The sequence below is a fragment of the Falco punctatus genome (genome assembly GCF_963210335.1).
Source record: "Falco punctatus genome assembly, chromosome: 6".
NCBI lineage: Eukaryota > Metazoa > Chordata > Aves > Falconiformes > Falconidae > Falco > Falco punctatus.
Window position 1 is genome coordinate 91,816,917 of NC_137585.1, and position 16,324 is coordinate 91,833,240.

General features: G+C 38.6%; 1 protein-coding gene across 1 annotated transcript in view; it reads left to right on the forward strand.

Moving 5' to 3' along the window:
* COG5 (component of oligomeric golgi complex 5) overlaps positions 1-16,324 on the forward strand; it is a 181,922-nt gene that overhangs the window by 120,550 nt on the left and 45,048 nt on the right. The window contains exons 11-13 of the mRNA XM_080392755.1: positions 11,006-11,087; positions 13,381-13,585; positions 14,696-14,857. Of these exons, the coding sequence (XP_080248881.1) occupies positions 11,006-11,087; positions 13,381-13,585; positions 14,696-14,857 (449 nt within the window). The remainder of the gene's footprint in view (positions 1-11,005; positions 11,088-13,380; positions 13,586-14,695; positions 14,858-16,324) is intronic.

Below are 16,324 nucleotides of genomic sequence, written 5' to 3' on the forward strand. Positions count from 1 at the left end.
GGGTCTCTCTGCTGGGCAGAAGGGTACTCACTGTGAGAGGGCAGATCTACCCTTTGATCTGCTGATGTCCCACTTGTTAGCAGCTAAGGCACACTGCACACCTTGTCATTTATGTAAGCCTCTGGGTAAAAAAGTGAGCTGAGAGTTGTAGGGAGTGTTATTATGTACTTTGTGGAGGGCTCTTGTCATTGCCTCTCCTGATGAACGTTTGGTGAGTAAGCAGGCTGTTTTCCCGAGTTGTCAACACTGGCAATATGAGGTGTTAATGATATAGAAGGAAATGTCCTCATCATTACATAAGATTAAAAAAATAAATGGAAAATATAAATGTTTATTGCCCAAAGTGTACTTACATTTCACCTTGTTTCTCGTCCCTGTCCAAACTTGTTAAAAGATGTTACTGCTTTGAAATTATTTACATCTAACGTCACGTATTCACATTCAGCTGACCCAATTAAAAAATAATCCCAGTGGAAAAAGTTGAAAAATTAGCCAGTTACTGCCTTTAGTGAGTTCAGAAAATAATCTGGTTTTCACCTGTTACTACGAGTATGTGATTTACTTTCCAGATTTTTTTTTGTAGAAGCAGAAATTGATTACTTGCACATCATTTCTGTTTATTTACATTCTGTGGTTTCTGTTTATTATTTAAGCAATGACAAGATACTCTGTGGTGATCTAAACACAGGTGAATGAGCAGGTTTTTGATACCCAGAATACCAAAGATGCTCTTTATTTCAAACCTACAAATTGTCCCACTGAATTCAGTTGCAAGATTTTTGAGACCTCTCTTAAAAAAAACCCAAAAAGGTCTTACCAGTTAAAAGTCCTGGTTCTGTCTTTGGATCGATCAGTGTGCCCAGACAGCCATGCTGAAAGTAATTGGGTTCTAATTCAAATGGGATGGTAAGAGGATGTGCAATGGTTTTCTAATGACACTCTGTTTTCTCTAGAACTTTAATTCTGTTTCTGTGACAGAAACGTTCAGCCCTAAGTAAAAGGGGTGATGTGGAGGTTGTGTGAGTTAGTAGGTCATAATGACCTTTGTTCTTTTCCACTTCTTCTTTGGTGGACTTTGTGCAAATTGGAGTTCTGCGGTGATTGAAATTAAGTCAGTTGGTGTTCGGTCAGCTTGCTATTCAAAAAGAAATGCATTTACCAGAAGTGCCACCTTTTATCATCTTCCTTGTCAGTCCTACCTGAACAACTACAGGCTGAGCGGACGCGGTAACGAACCACCCTTCCATCCTTGGATGGTGTATGTAGTAGTCAAGGTGAAAGCATAGTTTGAGTTGCTGCTGTACATACTAAATCAGTTCTCTGGATAGAAGAAAGCTGTCAGGTCCCTTGGGTAGTTACTGGCTTTTGGAAACACTAAGTTCATTTACTTCCAGTTGATGCATATCTTGCAGGAATATGGAAGGATTAATTAATGTTTTAAATAGTTCTGAAGATATAGGACACTGTTCAAGACCTAAGTACTTTTGTGCCTTACAAATTAGGTTTTCTGAGGAATCACTGAAGAATTCCAATATTCTAATAGGGCAAATGCACAGTCTTAACTGTATTTGTTAGTTAAGAAGGTAATATTTTTTTAAAAAAAGGTTTTGTTTCTTTTGTCAGCTGCATAAAGAGACCTTTTTAAAATGTTACACTATTGCTGGAAGTCTAGAAACTATTACACCTTGGATATAAACTGATCAACTTGGTACAATGAAGTTCTGTGCCCTACAGTAAAACAAAAAAATCAAGGTGATTTTTAAAATCATGGTGTCGTTTATTGACATCTGTTCACCTGCACTGTATAATGTGGACAGCATTAGAAATCTAAATGCACTGTGATTCTAAGAAATCTAGTCTCGACTACTTTGAGAGGATAGAAAAGGTTTATTGAAGAGACACTCGGAATTGTCTGTTTCCTTACTGATTAATTGTACTACTGAGGATGATGGCTTTTTGTTCACAGTCTAACATTTGGCAATTATGTTGCTATAGAAATAGTGCAAATAATTTCCTTATTTCTGTCCCATAAGATCTTGCAGTACAAAATTGTTAAATAATTTGCATTGTTGCTTTATTGGTGGAAAAAATATTTAGGCTGTCCTTTAAATGTCTTCTGTTTTTAGAGCAACATTCACAAGCTCTGTATTTCTTTATGGCGGAGCCTTTGATTACAGATAGAAAACACTGTATGTATTAGTATGCAAAGCCTGATTTCAGGAGCCTGCAGCAACTAGCTTCATGGTAATATTCACTATATTGTTTTACATTTCAAAGAGGCTTCACAATAAAGATGTTTTTCACATTCTACTCAAAGTAGCAAAATTTCTGCAGGGAAAAATAAGTTGGAAGTGATTGTCATGAAGTGGGAGCCAGTTTAGAATCAATGGGTCAAATTTAATGTTAGAATAGCTATTTTAGACACACACAAATATGATAATTCACAGATGGGAAATTATACTCATTAAGTTCTAAATTTACAGTGTGGCGGAAATAGAGACATTTGTAAAAATAAATATATATCTTTTCAACATCTTGCATTCTTGCCTAATATTGAATAAGGGGGGTACTTTCATTCTCATTCCTTGAATTTAAAGTTGATGTCAAATACTAAAGAGTTATAGTAAGAACAGAGCTCAAGAGGTTTCATTTCACTAATAGCAAAGTTAATTAGTAGTTTGGTATGTTTTGTAAAAATTAGGTAAGCTATTCTGGTTTTATGTTTGAGGAGACTTTGAAGCAGTTTTCCAGGCTGTAGCATTAATATTATTGTAGAGTAACAGTGAATACAGATCTTCAAATATCTTTGCTCTTACAGTTTTGGTACTCAGCCCACTATCGTTCAGTGGTTTATTAACTTACTAGTAGCTATTAGTGAAAATGGGTTATACTTTTTGAACTGTGAAATCAAGTCACTTTCATGTGAGTAAGTGGGAAGGGGTTTAGCACATGGATTCTGTCAGCATGTAGTTTTTTCCAACAAAGATAGTCTTGTGATCTTGCAAACAGGCAATGTTAATCTAAATTTCAGATCTATACAGCTGAGTAATAATGTCGCTTCACACTATTAAGTTGTCTGCATAGACGCTATAATACAATGCACTAAAGAGATACAGACTACTGGAAAAAAAAATTATTATGCAAGTGGAAGTGTTTTTCCCCCCCTCTCTTCATTCCACACCGACAAAAGAATAGTGGTCTGGATCCTTTCCTTACCACCGGTCATTGCATAGAAGGTGGCTGGGTCTGCAGTCTCTCTCAGTTGCACCGTGTGCTGTAACAGCCGTCTTTCTTTAGGGGGTGAAACTCTGGTTTTGATGAACATAGGGTTGCTCATGAGTGGCCCAGCTGAATGGTGAGGCCTTAGAGGGTGGTGATCAGTGGCTCAGGGTCTAGCTGGGGGCCAGAAACTAGTGGTGTCCCCCAGGGGACAGTATGGGCTCCAGTCTTGTTTAACACCTTTATTAATGATCTGGATGATGGGGCAGCAGTGTACCTTCAGCAAGTTTCCTGATGATACAAAACTGGGAGGAGTGGCTGATGCTCCAGAGGATTGTGCTGCCATCCATGGGGACCTCAACAGGCTGGAGAAATGGACTAGCAGAAACCTCATGAAGTTCAACAAGAAGTGCAAAGTTCTGCAGCTGGGGAGGAACAACCCCAGGCACCAGCACATGCTGGGGGCAGCCCAGCTGGAAAGCAGCTTGGTAGGAACAGACCTGGGGGACCTGGGGGTCATCAAGTTGAAAATAAGCCAGCAATGTGCCCTTGAGGTGGAGAAGGTGAATAGTATCCTGTGCTGCATCAGGCAAAGTATTGCAAGCAGATTGAGGAGGTGACCCTTCCCTTTATTCACCACCAGTGAGGCCACACAACTGTGTCCAGTTGTGGGTTCCCCAGCACAGGAGAGATGTGGACACACTGGCGAGAGTCCAACGAAGGGCCACAAAGATGAAGGGACTGGAGCATCTCTCCTATGAGGAAGGGCTGAGAGAGCTGGGACTGTGCAGCCTGCAGAAGAAAAGGCTCAGGGGTTCTCAGCAATGTGTGTAAATACCTGAAGGGAGGAGGATGGAGCCTCTTCTCAGTGGTTCCCAGTGACAGGACCAGAGGCAGTGGGCACAAACTGAAACACAGGAGGTTCCTTCTGAACATCAGGAAACAGTTTCACTCTGAGGGTGACTAAGCATTAGCACAGGTTGCTCAGGGAGGTTGTGGAGTCTCCATCCTTGGAGGTATACAAACGCCACCTACACACAGTCCTGGGCAACCTCGTCTAGGTGGTCCTGTGTGTTGGGTCTGGCTGAGCCCCGCAGCAGCCCCCGCAGCGCTGTCCTTGCATTGGTAGCGAGACAGGCGGTGCCAACACACCAGGGTTTGGCTGCTGCTGAGCAGGGCTCGCCCAGCACCAAGGCTGCCTCTCCAGCATCCCACCCCTACCAGCAGGCTGGGGGTGGGCAAGATCTCGGGAGGGGTCAGAGCTGGGACAGCTGACCCAGTGGCCAGAGGGATATTCCATACCGTATGACGTCTGCTCAGATATGAAAGCTAAGAGAAAGGAGGAGGAAGGGGGCACATTTGTTATTTATGATGTTTGTGTTCCGGAGCAACCGGTACGCGTACTGAAGCCCGGCTTCCCGGGAAGTGGCCGAACATCTCCTGCGGGTGGGAAGTAGAGAATAACAGCTTTTGTTTTCTTTTGCTTCCATGTGTGTGACTTTTGCTGTTGCTTTCGTTAAACTGCCTTTGTCTTGACCCACAAGGTTGGGGTTTTTTCCATCTTATTTTGTCCCTTCTTCCTCTTCTGCTGAGAAGGTGAGTGATGGAGTGGTTTGGTGGGCACCTGGTGTCCAGCCAGGGTCAACTCACCACACCCTGCTTGAGCAGGGGGCTGGACCACATAACCTCCAGAGGTCCCTTCCAACCTCAATTGTTGTGTGATTCTGATGACTCGCAGCTTAAAATCTCTGCCTGAAAGACTAGTCCAGTGCTTTGAATTTGGCATCTACTAAATGTAATGTTTTCTTGTCCTAGACTAGCGTTAAAAGTATAAAACTTTTACCATTGGAATATTACATTTCCACACTTATTATGGTTGTATTATTGGGGGAAGACTCAATTTTATTAGTTTACAACAGAAAGATTTTTTTTTTAAGAGAACCTTATCTTAAAATACAATTTGCTAGTCTGTGTTCACTTAGAATGCATAAGCCTATGTTCAGCTTTGCTTCGTTGAGCTGGGACAGAGAGCAGGATGAATTAGCACTGTCCACATGTCTTCTGGCACTGTCATTATGCAGTATTATCACACATTCTTAATTGTTTTATCTAAAACCCCCTCTGTTGTGGGGAGGTTGCATAGTATTACTGTCTGTGCAGAGTATTGACAATAATAACTTTATAGTGATAGTTGAAACTAAATAGTTACACAAGGTGAACACATTTTTTGCTGATTTGTGATTACGGCCCTGATTCAGCAAAGCACTTAAGCACATTCTTAATTTCACGTAAATAAGGTGTATACCTTGGATATCAAACAGACTGCCTGCATCTGTTATTCTAATAAGGGTGAACTCTGTTGAATTATGACTTACATTAATGATCTTTTTCTGGTTCATGTACACAATAAGGTGAGCCTTCCTGTTGAGAAATTTCATTGCCACTTGTGGTCTAGCCTGCTGCACGTATTTTGCCTGATTTATGTGTGTAATTTCCATGAGCAAGTAATTCCTATGTGAATAGTATGTGTGGCTGAGTTATGGACTTTTAAACAGTATGAAAAAGGGTAAAATTATAGTTGATGGTCCAGACTGGAATCTGATTGTTGTGTTTCTTTATTTTACTCTACACAGATGCAAGTGGGTTGCATAGGAATAACATTTTCAAAAGTAGCTGAGTGCTTATAGTCCATATGTCTTTCAAAAGCATAGTTCTATTCCCCTGGTTCTGGCCAGCTCTCCAGCAGGTCAGGAACGGCAGGGGCTTGCCCTAGTTATGTTACTGGGCAGTTGTTCAGTTCGTTTCTGAAAGCAAAGAATTAACAAGAGGAAGACAGATCTAAGCTGTCTTGTACTGCCTAAGGAGTTGCATAGGGGCTGCTAAATCGCTTGAGTGCCTGCTGAGCTGTATCAGTCCTGGGGAATAAAGTGGTCACTGGGCACAGGAACAGCAGCGCCAGGATTTTTAATTCCCAGTTTGGGTTGGTAGATTATTAGTTTATGTAAGTGTAGTTTAGGTATTAGAGCATGTTCAAAGCAGATTTTTATGAAAAAATAGCCAGTTCTGTGGCTGATCTTAACCTCCCAACATTTTGTAGTGGTGCAAAGTATGAGTTATGTGCAGATTTTTCTCAGCTGTGAGATCAAAATAAAGCTGTGAACAGATAGTACCGTCAATTAAAAAATGCTGAGTTAAATGGATCTGCTTTTTTGGGGGAAATCATGTTTTCCCATTGTAGTCCTACCGTTGCTTGCAATTAATGTTCATAGATTTAATTCAGTTGTATTCCATAACAGAGAAAATATTTATATGTCAAACTGAATCTTGCCTGTCCTGAGTTTTAGATACCATCAATTACAGTTAAGGTTCTTTTGTTGGAGAAAGAACATATTGCAGGAAAGGAGAAAACAGCATTCTATTACATGCTAAAGTATAATGATTTCCTTCTGAAAGACCTTAAATTATATATAGATGTTTTATGTAGGATTTCTATATATGCAGTATACACCTGAAACAGTTTTTTGCCCCAGATAACAGTACCAGACCTCTTAATTTCCAAAGGTTTATGTGTTCTCTGCATTATTAAACACATACGCTGATGGGGGGAATGTGACAGAATGGTGACCTTTTTCCAGTGTTGCTGGTTATGGAATAGGAAGCTGTTGGAAAATGATTGCCACAGAGCTGAAAAGATAATCGGATGCAGTTCATTACTCATCTTGTCAGCTGCTCCTGCTACAAGGGATTGTATCACAAGATGTTAATCTGCTTGTGACTAGATTTCAAAGCAAGCATTTTTATTTTGGAGGGGGTGTAAGTAATTTAACATCTTTCAGTTTTATTTCGTTTTCAGAAGCAAAAGAAATGGAAAATTCCCAATTTAAAGTCTCAGAATATTAATTGATAAAAATATTAGTACATCCTTGTGGGGTTTGTTACAAAAATATGATGATATGCTGCAAAAAGCTATTTAATTGCAGAAGTTGTTCTTTTTAAGCTAATGATGAGATAGTGTGTTCCTTGAATAAGTTTGCTAGCACACTTCAGTGTGATCTGCAAGACAGCAAGTACAGACACAAGAAAGATTTGCAGCAAGAAGAATCCCTTCTACACATTGAATCACTACTGTGGATATACCCAATGCTCCCATACATTGTCTGCCAGTTAGGGTATTTGGTATAACTGTAGAGCAGGACCAAATTCCTTCCTTACACTGTACAGATGGGAAGATGACAAGAGTGCAGTTTTAGCTAGATGACATTTTCTGAAAGCAAAAGGCCCAAAAGATTAGTTACTTTCTGATACTGTGGCATGTTGCTCACAGTGCTATATGAAGCATAGGGGAAGGCTTATAAACTTTCCATTAAAATAAGAAGAGCCAGTAGATTGGCTGTGTACATTTCAGGCAAGTAGTGCTGCCCTTTCCTCTTCCACCTTCATCCTGCCTATCTTCTTAAGCCCTTGAAGAAGTTGTCCAGTACATGGAGAGGACATTCCTTTGATTTCCTGCTGAGCTGGAGAAAACCAGTCCTTTTGCTACCCTTTTGTGTGTCATTTTCTGCTATTGATTATTGTCAAATGGAATTGCACATTATATTTTGAACAGTGAAAGTATAATTTCCATTGTGATCTACAGGCACAGATGTAATCTCTGTTAGAATATAATATTTAAAAAATAAGCGGTTAGATACTTAAAAGGACTTAAAAAATAATTTATTGAGTTGATATGTAAGCAAAAAGAAATTACAGGTTTAGACTAAATAAATAGTTTCTGGATGCTCATGGTTGCATATGGCACTTTTTACTCCAGCAGGAGTATCTAATGCTGTATTCCCATTCTGGTAGCTACAGCCCAACCACTTAAATACCCCCTGGTGTATGCGTAGGCGACAATATTCTCTAGTTCCTGCCACAAACTCTTACATGATCTTTTGTGTGCTATTAATCGACAGCTATATTTCACCTCCAGAGTGACTGCAGACTGCATCTCAACAGTGGACAAAGTGAAATACCGTATCTCACGTTATAGAAGCAACCAGTAATGACTCTGTAGATGGCGGTTTTAGTAGGTCCAAAACTGGGGCATTAATAGTTTTTTCACCTAAACATTTTTGACTGAGTAGTCAATTGCTATGAAATGTTATTTGAATTTTCTGTACAGCTTTTCCCCTCTGTTTCTGCTCATACATAATACAGTTGGTTAGCTGAAACATGAGAGCTGCCTTCACTACAAAATTCTGATACAGTTAATGAACACTATTTTCCTGGGTCAGAAGACACAGGCTAATGGGCAGAGGTTTAATTGGTACAGCTGTGCTACTATGCAGATATTTTCATGAGTATGTATGTGTAAATGTCTGACTTTATATTATATATGTGTATATATATAGGTACATTTAGAAGTTACATATTTTCACAAAAAAATTAAATGTCACATGGATGGTACTGTTATTTGTCACCATGTTGAATCAGACAATTAAGATAGAAATGTCAATGTGGAGGGACTACATGCAAATTTGTTTTCAAGACCCTTTAATTGTTGTATTTTTATGCTGAGACTGTGACAGAGGTATAGATGCTGATTACAGTAACGAAAGAAATGTTGTTTGAAAGTGCTCTGTAAGTATTTTTCTACCTCCATTAGATTATTTAGAAATTGAATTGAGTTACCGTGCTGAATAGGCAAACATTGTTCCAGGTTGGGATAGAGAATATGAAAGCTAATTAATTTATGGTTGATGTGAAAGGCCATTTGTTTTATGGCAATTTTCATGTTTTATATGTGAAACTGTGAAGTGAAGAACTGAGTAATTTCATGTTTATGCTATAGTAATACATTTACAAAAAAACCCAAAGATATTTTATGCGGTGCACCTTTTGAATCATTGTCTGATATTGTAATTTTTCTTTGCCCATTTATGAAAATAAAGTACAATTTTACAGAACATATAAACATAGCTATAAAATAAGGCATGTCAGTTTCTAAATCCATCAGATCCTCAAGCAGTCAAAAATGACATTCTGTCATCCCAGTTTATTTTAGTATTCTGTGTTAATTCTCATACATTTTACAAGTATTAGTCCAACAGCATAAAAGATATTCTCTCTAGATTCTTAACATGACCCATAATTTTTATCTTTCTTTGAATATCTTTAGAGATCAAGAGTAGGGTTGGATAAATTCCTCATCAAATCTCAGAATTTATGAAAGCATTCTATCTGATAGTCCTTATTTATTTATTTATTGTCTCAGTGTACCTTTGACTGATCTTCGGGGTTTATATCAGTCCTTTAAGGTGATAGTTTTGGAACTGAAACTTGAGCTTGAACTTGCAGTCTTCCAGTGACCAGATCTTCAAGTGGCATCCAGTGGTACCCTCTTAATGGATTAATGGATGACATTCTAAACACCTTCATGACTTTGCATGTTGTTGCCAGTGCAAGTGAATAGAGTTCATTCTTTCTTCCTTCGTCATCTGAAGTAATAATTCAATTTGGTGTAGCTGGACTTTTATATTTGATAGCTAATCTCCTTTTTGTGGTGCTGGAGAGTGCCAAAGTTGAACTGACGCTTTAACAGGGCTTGTGTTATAAACAAGTACTAGGGTTGTTTGGTTGGGGTTTTTTTCATTTTTCTCATAGTGAAGTCACTGGCAGTGCCAGAAGGAAAGCTGAGAAAATGCATCCCTCTTTGACAACAATTTCAGTGTTGAGCCCTTTGCTTAAACCCATCTTTATCTGCTGTGAATGTTGTGCTTTGATAAAAAACCTTGGATGTTTCAGAGTGATTCAGGATAGAAACAGCCAAGTGCCAGCATAAAATCCTTAGAATTGCTGTCATTTGTCATCACTGCTGGCTGTTTCACTTTTTCATTCTGAGCACTTTTTGCTGATTATCATTACTATAGTGATTTGATCAAACTGGCTGATTTATACAGTAGGGTCAATACATTACCTGTATACCATGCAATGAAGAAAACTGTTCTGTCCAGAGTGAGCTTCCCCTTCCCATGAGAACACTGGATAGCCTTCCAAGTATCTAACTAGTGGGCATGACAGGATACCCATTGTCATCTTTGGTAATTTTTTATACCTCGAGCACAGAGACAAGAAGAAAGCAAAAGACAGAAAACAAAATCGTGCTTTAATGCTTGAGTGTAAGTGCGAGATCATGGGGGGAGTAAGGGAACAGCCTGCCGTTTCTTGTGTGTCCTCTTTGTAAGAATACGCTGCCTGTTTCCTCTTCTGACAGCAAGCCTTGTTGACACAAGGTGGTGAAGAGTCAACTGTGAGGTTCGCTGCGTTTTCATGTGTTTTATGTTTTTAGAAACAGGCAACTGTTCTGTGTGAAGCAGCACAGCATGCGCTGGTTTTGGTCCCTGGCTGGTGTTTGCAAGCATGTTGTAATGGCAGCAACAATAATTGCTGTGATGTAGCCAGCATGAGAAGCCCCACAGAATGTGAAGGTCACTGCAATGCAAAGAGATTTTCTAACACATCTCCTGAGGTGTGCTGCTTCAATCTACGCTCATGCCCCTGGAGAGCTGTGAGCATTTCTCTCAGACTTGAAGGAAAATATTCCATTTGAGAGAAGACCAAAGCTTTTGGTTTTGTTTTCTCCAATATTTTTTCTAGCTTTAAACTTGAGGAAAACTTGGACTTTGTTTACTTAGTTTTTATTCTCAGTGATAGTGGAACAGCTTTGACTGGAAGCATTTGCATTGGTTAAGATTATTTGCAAAGAGTGTGTTTTGAAACTTGTCTTCCTTTTGTCCCTTGCTATCAGGATGGCCAGTCTGATATTTTGTACAAATTTTGGACTGCAGTGACTCACACACTTTCCTCTCAGTTCCAGTCAGCAACAGACTGTAAGTATTCAGTATAAACAATTTGTGATGTATTCTGCAGTTATTTTGAATCTCTCATGTCAGTAAGCCCTTTGCTTATTATCTCCTCTACTAGAACTATAGCAGTGGTTCACTCAGTGAAGAGGCTGTGATTTTAGAACTTTTTTTGGTTTTGTAACCAAACAGGGTGATCCTCCTAAACTATGATTGAATTTTCAGAGAGAAATATTTTCTGCTTAATTAAGTAGTCATTATCTAATAACAACAATGTATTTTTGCAATTGAATGTAGAGGTAAAGATGTTTGGAATGATAAATTATACTTTCCAAACTGAAACGGCTTTGCCAAATTCAAAAATAGTATTTTGATTTTAAAGAGCAGTTCTTAGAATCCTTTCTTGTTAAACACTGATTAGTTATAGAAACCTGATTTTAGCCATTTTTTGATACCTTTATTAAATAGAAGTTGAGTTTCTGCAAAATTGTCTCTTGACTAAATACAGATAAATGGGTGGTGTTCTGACAATGCACAATATCCTGTATATATGTAATACATAAACACAGATACAATCAAGGAATATTAAATATAAATAATGCATAAACGTAAGACAGTACTATTACCAGTACATGCTAATCCAGCATGCAATTGGATTGTAGGTGAGTTCGGTGCTTTCATAAATGTATTTTTCATGTTTGTATACAGTGTATAAAGTACATACCAATGAAGTGCATAAGATTTCCATTTATCTTTGTGATCTCATTGGCCCTTCAAATTTTGGCCGTTCCAGGCTTTATAGCAGCAATATAATTTTGAGGAACTAGCTGGTTGGTTCATGTTCAGTGGTTGCTAAGTAACTAGATGATCCCAAAAGAAAATGTATTCATCTTGTGTTAAAACATATTAATTTTGCTGTTTGCCTTACACGCCACTTTAACAGCAGTATGTAGATAGCCGCAGTCCTGTATGTTCAAGCTGAACACGTGCTACCTGTTTTCAGCACTCAAGTGTTAAGACTGTAAAACTGTGCCGTCGGTTAATGGGATTAACCAACATATCAGAAGTAAGGGAACTCTTAGATTTCGTCAGCAGTACTTTGTCTGACAGTTATTAAAAATATTTCATTACTTACGATTTTTAATCATTTTTTATATATAAATGTTTAGAGGGAGCATTTGGATTTTTGAACTGTGAATGACGTTTTTACTTTGCTACAGCTGAGTTTTGGGGAAACAGTGCTTACAGTGAGTAGACTTTTCATTTAAGTGGCACATCTACATGACAATGTTCATTTTTAACATATAAATTCAAAGTGATTGAATCCACTCACAGACCTCTGGATCATATAAATCAGAGGAAGACCAGACAATATCAGAAAATAGTGTAAAAACAGGAATTCCTGGCAGTTTACAGAGTTTGATAATAGATCATGATCTGCTTTTGTGAGGTTGGGACAGTTTTTATAAACATAGCTTCATAACCTGAAATAACTTTGCATTTGTTAATAAATGTGAATCCTCCTGTATTCAAAATCAGAAGATATTTCAGTTGAAAGCATAGGCTGGGTGAAATGGGACAGATGTCTGGAACCTGAAAAACCTACGAATGAAAAGAACAGTGTTAATCCCCTAATGTAATGGGAAATCCATAAAGTATGAGTGATATTAGATCAAGATTAACATCAGTTGCTAGAACAGTTGTACCTTTTTTTCATTTCCTGTTACTTGTGGCAAGCCTTTCAAGGCTTAAAATACGGCTGATTTTTCTTTATTTGACAAGTTTAGGAATTGCATTTTTTGTACCTTGTTTTAAAAAGTATGTGTAGAAGTATATGCTCCCCTCATCAGATTTCTGAAGAGTTTGGCTCATAGAAGTTATCTTTGTGTCTTTCAGATGGGTATCTTCAAAGTTGCACATCCCCACGCTTTTACCCCATCAAGCTATTGTTTGAAAATTTCTAGATTTAGGGAGTTCTAATCATGCTTTGGCCTTAAATGAATGATAGTAGGAATAATTAAGTTTGATACCAGATGTTTCACTACCATGAGTAGTATCTTTATTGTGCAAAATAAGTTTTTCATGTCCAGTCTTTCAGCTGTGGATTTTGTGTTGGTGCTTTGTCCACTGTATTTAGTGTGATAGTTCATGCAACTTTGAAGTTAATTAGAAATATGACTTTATTAATATTAAAGATAGGGTAACATTGTATACAAGTTGTTGATGTAAATGCAAGAATACAGATTGTTTATATGAATCAAAAAATTGTTTTGAACTTAGCATAAAAATAAAGCATATTGCTTACTGCTTTATTTTGCAGCCTCTATGTTTTTAAAACAAGCTTTTGAAGGAGAATACCCTAAATTACTGAGGCTTTATAATGACTTGTGGAAGCGCCTGCAACAATACAGTCAAAATATTCAGAGGAATTTTAACACAAGTGGAACTGCTGATCTCTTTGCTGAACTGCAACAAATGGAAGAAGATACACAGGACATATTCATGCAGAAAACCCAAGATTATGAGTATGTATTATGAACTCTAAGGCAATAAAATGCAAAGCTTTACACCCTGCAAGAGAACAGTATTTTTAAGAACTTAGTCAGAGCGGAAAAATTTTGAAGGCTTTTTTTTTTCCTCCAGCAGTTACTGCTTTAATACTATTTTTGAGCTGTAGGATTTTCATTAGGTTATATAATTAACAGTCTTGGATTGTCATGTCTTTCACACAAGTCCCTGACTTTGGAACTAGTTTTATCTTTTTGTCTCTTTGGGTGAGAAAAAGAAAAGCAGAATGATGAAAATTCAGTTTTGTGTGTGTTGCAATTACAGCAGTAGCTTTCTCTTAATGATACAGCAATCATTGGAGTGTGACAAATGCTCAGTTTGTTATGATTCACAGTTTTTATATTTATACATCATAGAATAAACATGATCTGAGTGGTAGATATCAGAAAGATCAAATGGAAACACGGTCATCAAGTCTATTAGGACTTCTAGACTTCTGTAAGATAAAGTGAGTATTTTATGTGAGATTTGTATTGGCTTAAATATGTTCCTGAGCAGTCAGTGGGAGACTTATCATTTACTTCAATGAAAGCAAAGTAAAAAGTTCACCAGACTTCTGACAATTAGGTAAAATGTTTGAAAGTGCTCATTTTCACAAATAGAAACACTAAAGACTGAAGCTTGTTAAGGGTAAATTTTAGAAGTCTTTCTATTTGAATCTTCCTGTATGCATATGTATACCAGGAAATATATTTTCTGAAAAATATAACCCCGAGTACAAGCTATCTGCTCATTAACTATGTGGAAAAGGTCTTTCACTGCAATTTTGGATACCTTGCTGATATTTTGCAGATGTTTTTAGTACTGTTTGTCTCAAGAACGCCTTGAATTAAGGATTCCACATAGGTCTTACAGAAAGTGCTAAGTACTGTATTGAACTGTACAGAATGGCTCCCTTGACTAGTTGCGTGGTTCAAATGAAAAGCAAGGTGTTAAAATTATTCAGGTGCATATGTTGAAAGAGCAGAGAGAAAAACCAGTTTCAATACTGCAAAGTTTGTATGGTCTGGGAAGATTCAATGTTAACATGTAATTTAAAATGTAGTAATTTTGTCTTATGTCCACAGTCCAGAAAAAGCCTTGAAAGATTCACTGCAACAATATGAAGCTGCTTATTTGTCAAAATCCTTATCTCGACTGTTTGACCCTATCAATCTTGTCTTCCCTCCTGGAGGTCGGAATCCACCCTCTTCTGACGAGCTTGACAGCATCATTAAAACTATAGCCAGGTATGCACATACAATACCTTGCAAAATGTAATCTTCAGCATGTCTTTTCTCATAAGTTAAAATTTTAGAAATGACACTTCCTTATCAGTAGAAGTTTGATTACTCTTTAGTTATAAAACTGGTTAGTGTAAAAATTAAGTCAGGGTTAAGAGGAGAGGAGAAGAGAATATTTCAGTTGGAGGGGACCTACAGCGGTCATCTCGTCCAGCTGCCTGACCACTTCAGGGCTGACCAAAACCTAAAGCATGTTATTACGGACATTGTCCAAATGCCTCTTCAACACTGACAGGCTTGGGGCATCAACCACCTCTCCAGGAAGCCTGTCCCAGGGTCTGACCACCCTCTCAGTAAAGAAAAGCTTCCTAACGTCAAGTCTGAACCTCCCCGGCGCAGCTTTGGACCATTCCCACGTGTCCTCTCACTGGATCCCAGGGAGAAGCGCTCAGCACCTCCCTCTCCACCTCCCCGTCCTCGGGGAGCTGTAGGGAGCAATGAGGTTGCCCCGCAGCCTCCTTTTCTCCAAACTAGACAAACCCAAAGTCCCTAGCCGCTCCCCACGGGACATGCCTTCCAGCCCTTTCACCAGCTTTGTTGCCCTCCTCTGGGCACATTCCAGTAACTCGACGTCCTTCTGAAATTGCGGGGCCCAGAACCGCACACAGTAGTCAAGGGGAGGCTGCACCCATGCTAAACACAGTGGGCTAATCACCTCTTTATTTATAATTTATTATAAATCTTGCTATTTGTTATTTATTCTCTGTATTTTGTTTTTCTGGAATAACTGAAATTTTAATTTAAGTTTTACTGTCCAGGCTTATAAACTATCAGGAAGAGAAACTTCACACATATTGTAAAGGCCTCATATATTAATTATTCTGACTGTGTCAAAGGCAAAATGATAGTTGGCTGCAAGTGATAATGCCTGATGTAAATATTCTGTTGGAGTGAAACAGCAGGACGTTAGATAAAGATGACTGCTCCAGGTAGAATTTGTAAAATGAGATGCTTAAATTACCAGTGGTATGTTTTCCCTCATGAAGTTTTGGTAAGGACTACTTTGTTTAATATAGTCTGAAAATGATGGACAGTATTCACAGCATGTGAGGGTGTGTGTGTGTGTGATACTAAATACCGACACTGCGCTTGTGACTGGGAGTTGCAGATGCTCAGAACATGCCTATTGGTGTGGTTGTTGATGTTATTTTGCTCTTTGCAGAGGAGAAGGGAAAATGGCATGAAAATCAGAAATTTCAGCAGAGTTTTCCAGAGTGACCTTTAGTTAATGGTGTCTGGGGCCTTGCAGAGTTCTTGGAGCAGGTTATTGCTATGTCAGGGTGCCCGGTGGCTCTTCGGTTCTTGGGAGGGGTTCATCTCATCACTAGCAACACAGCGGTCCTAGTGCTTGTCTGTTTTCAGTAAGAACATTCATGAATGCAGCCCCAGCTGATGGAGATCTGGGGGGTTCCA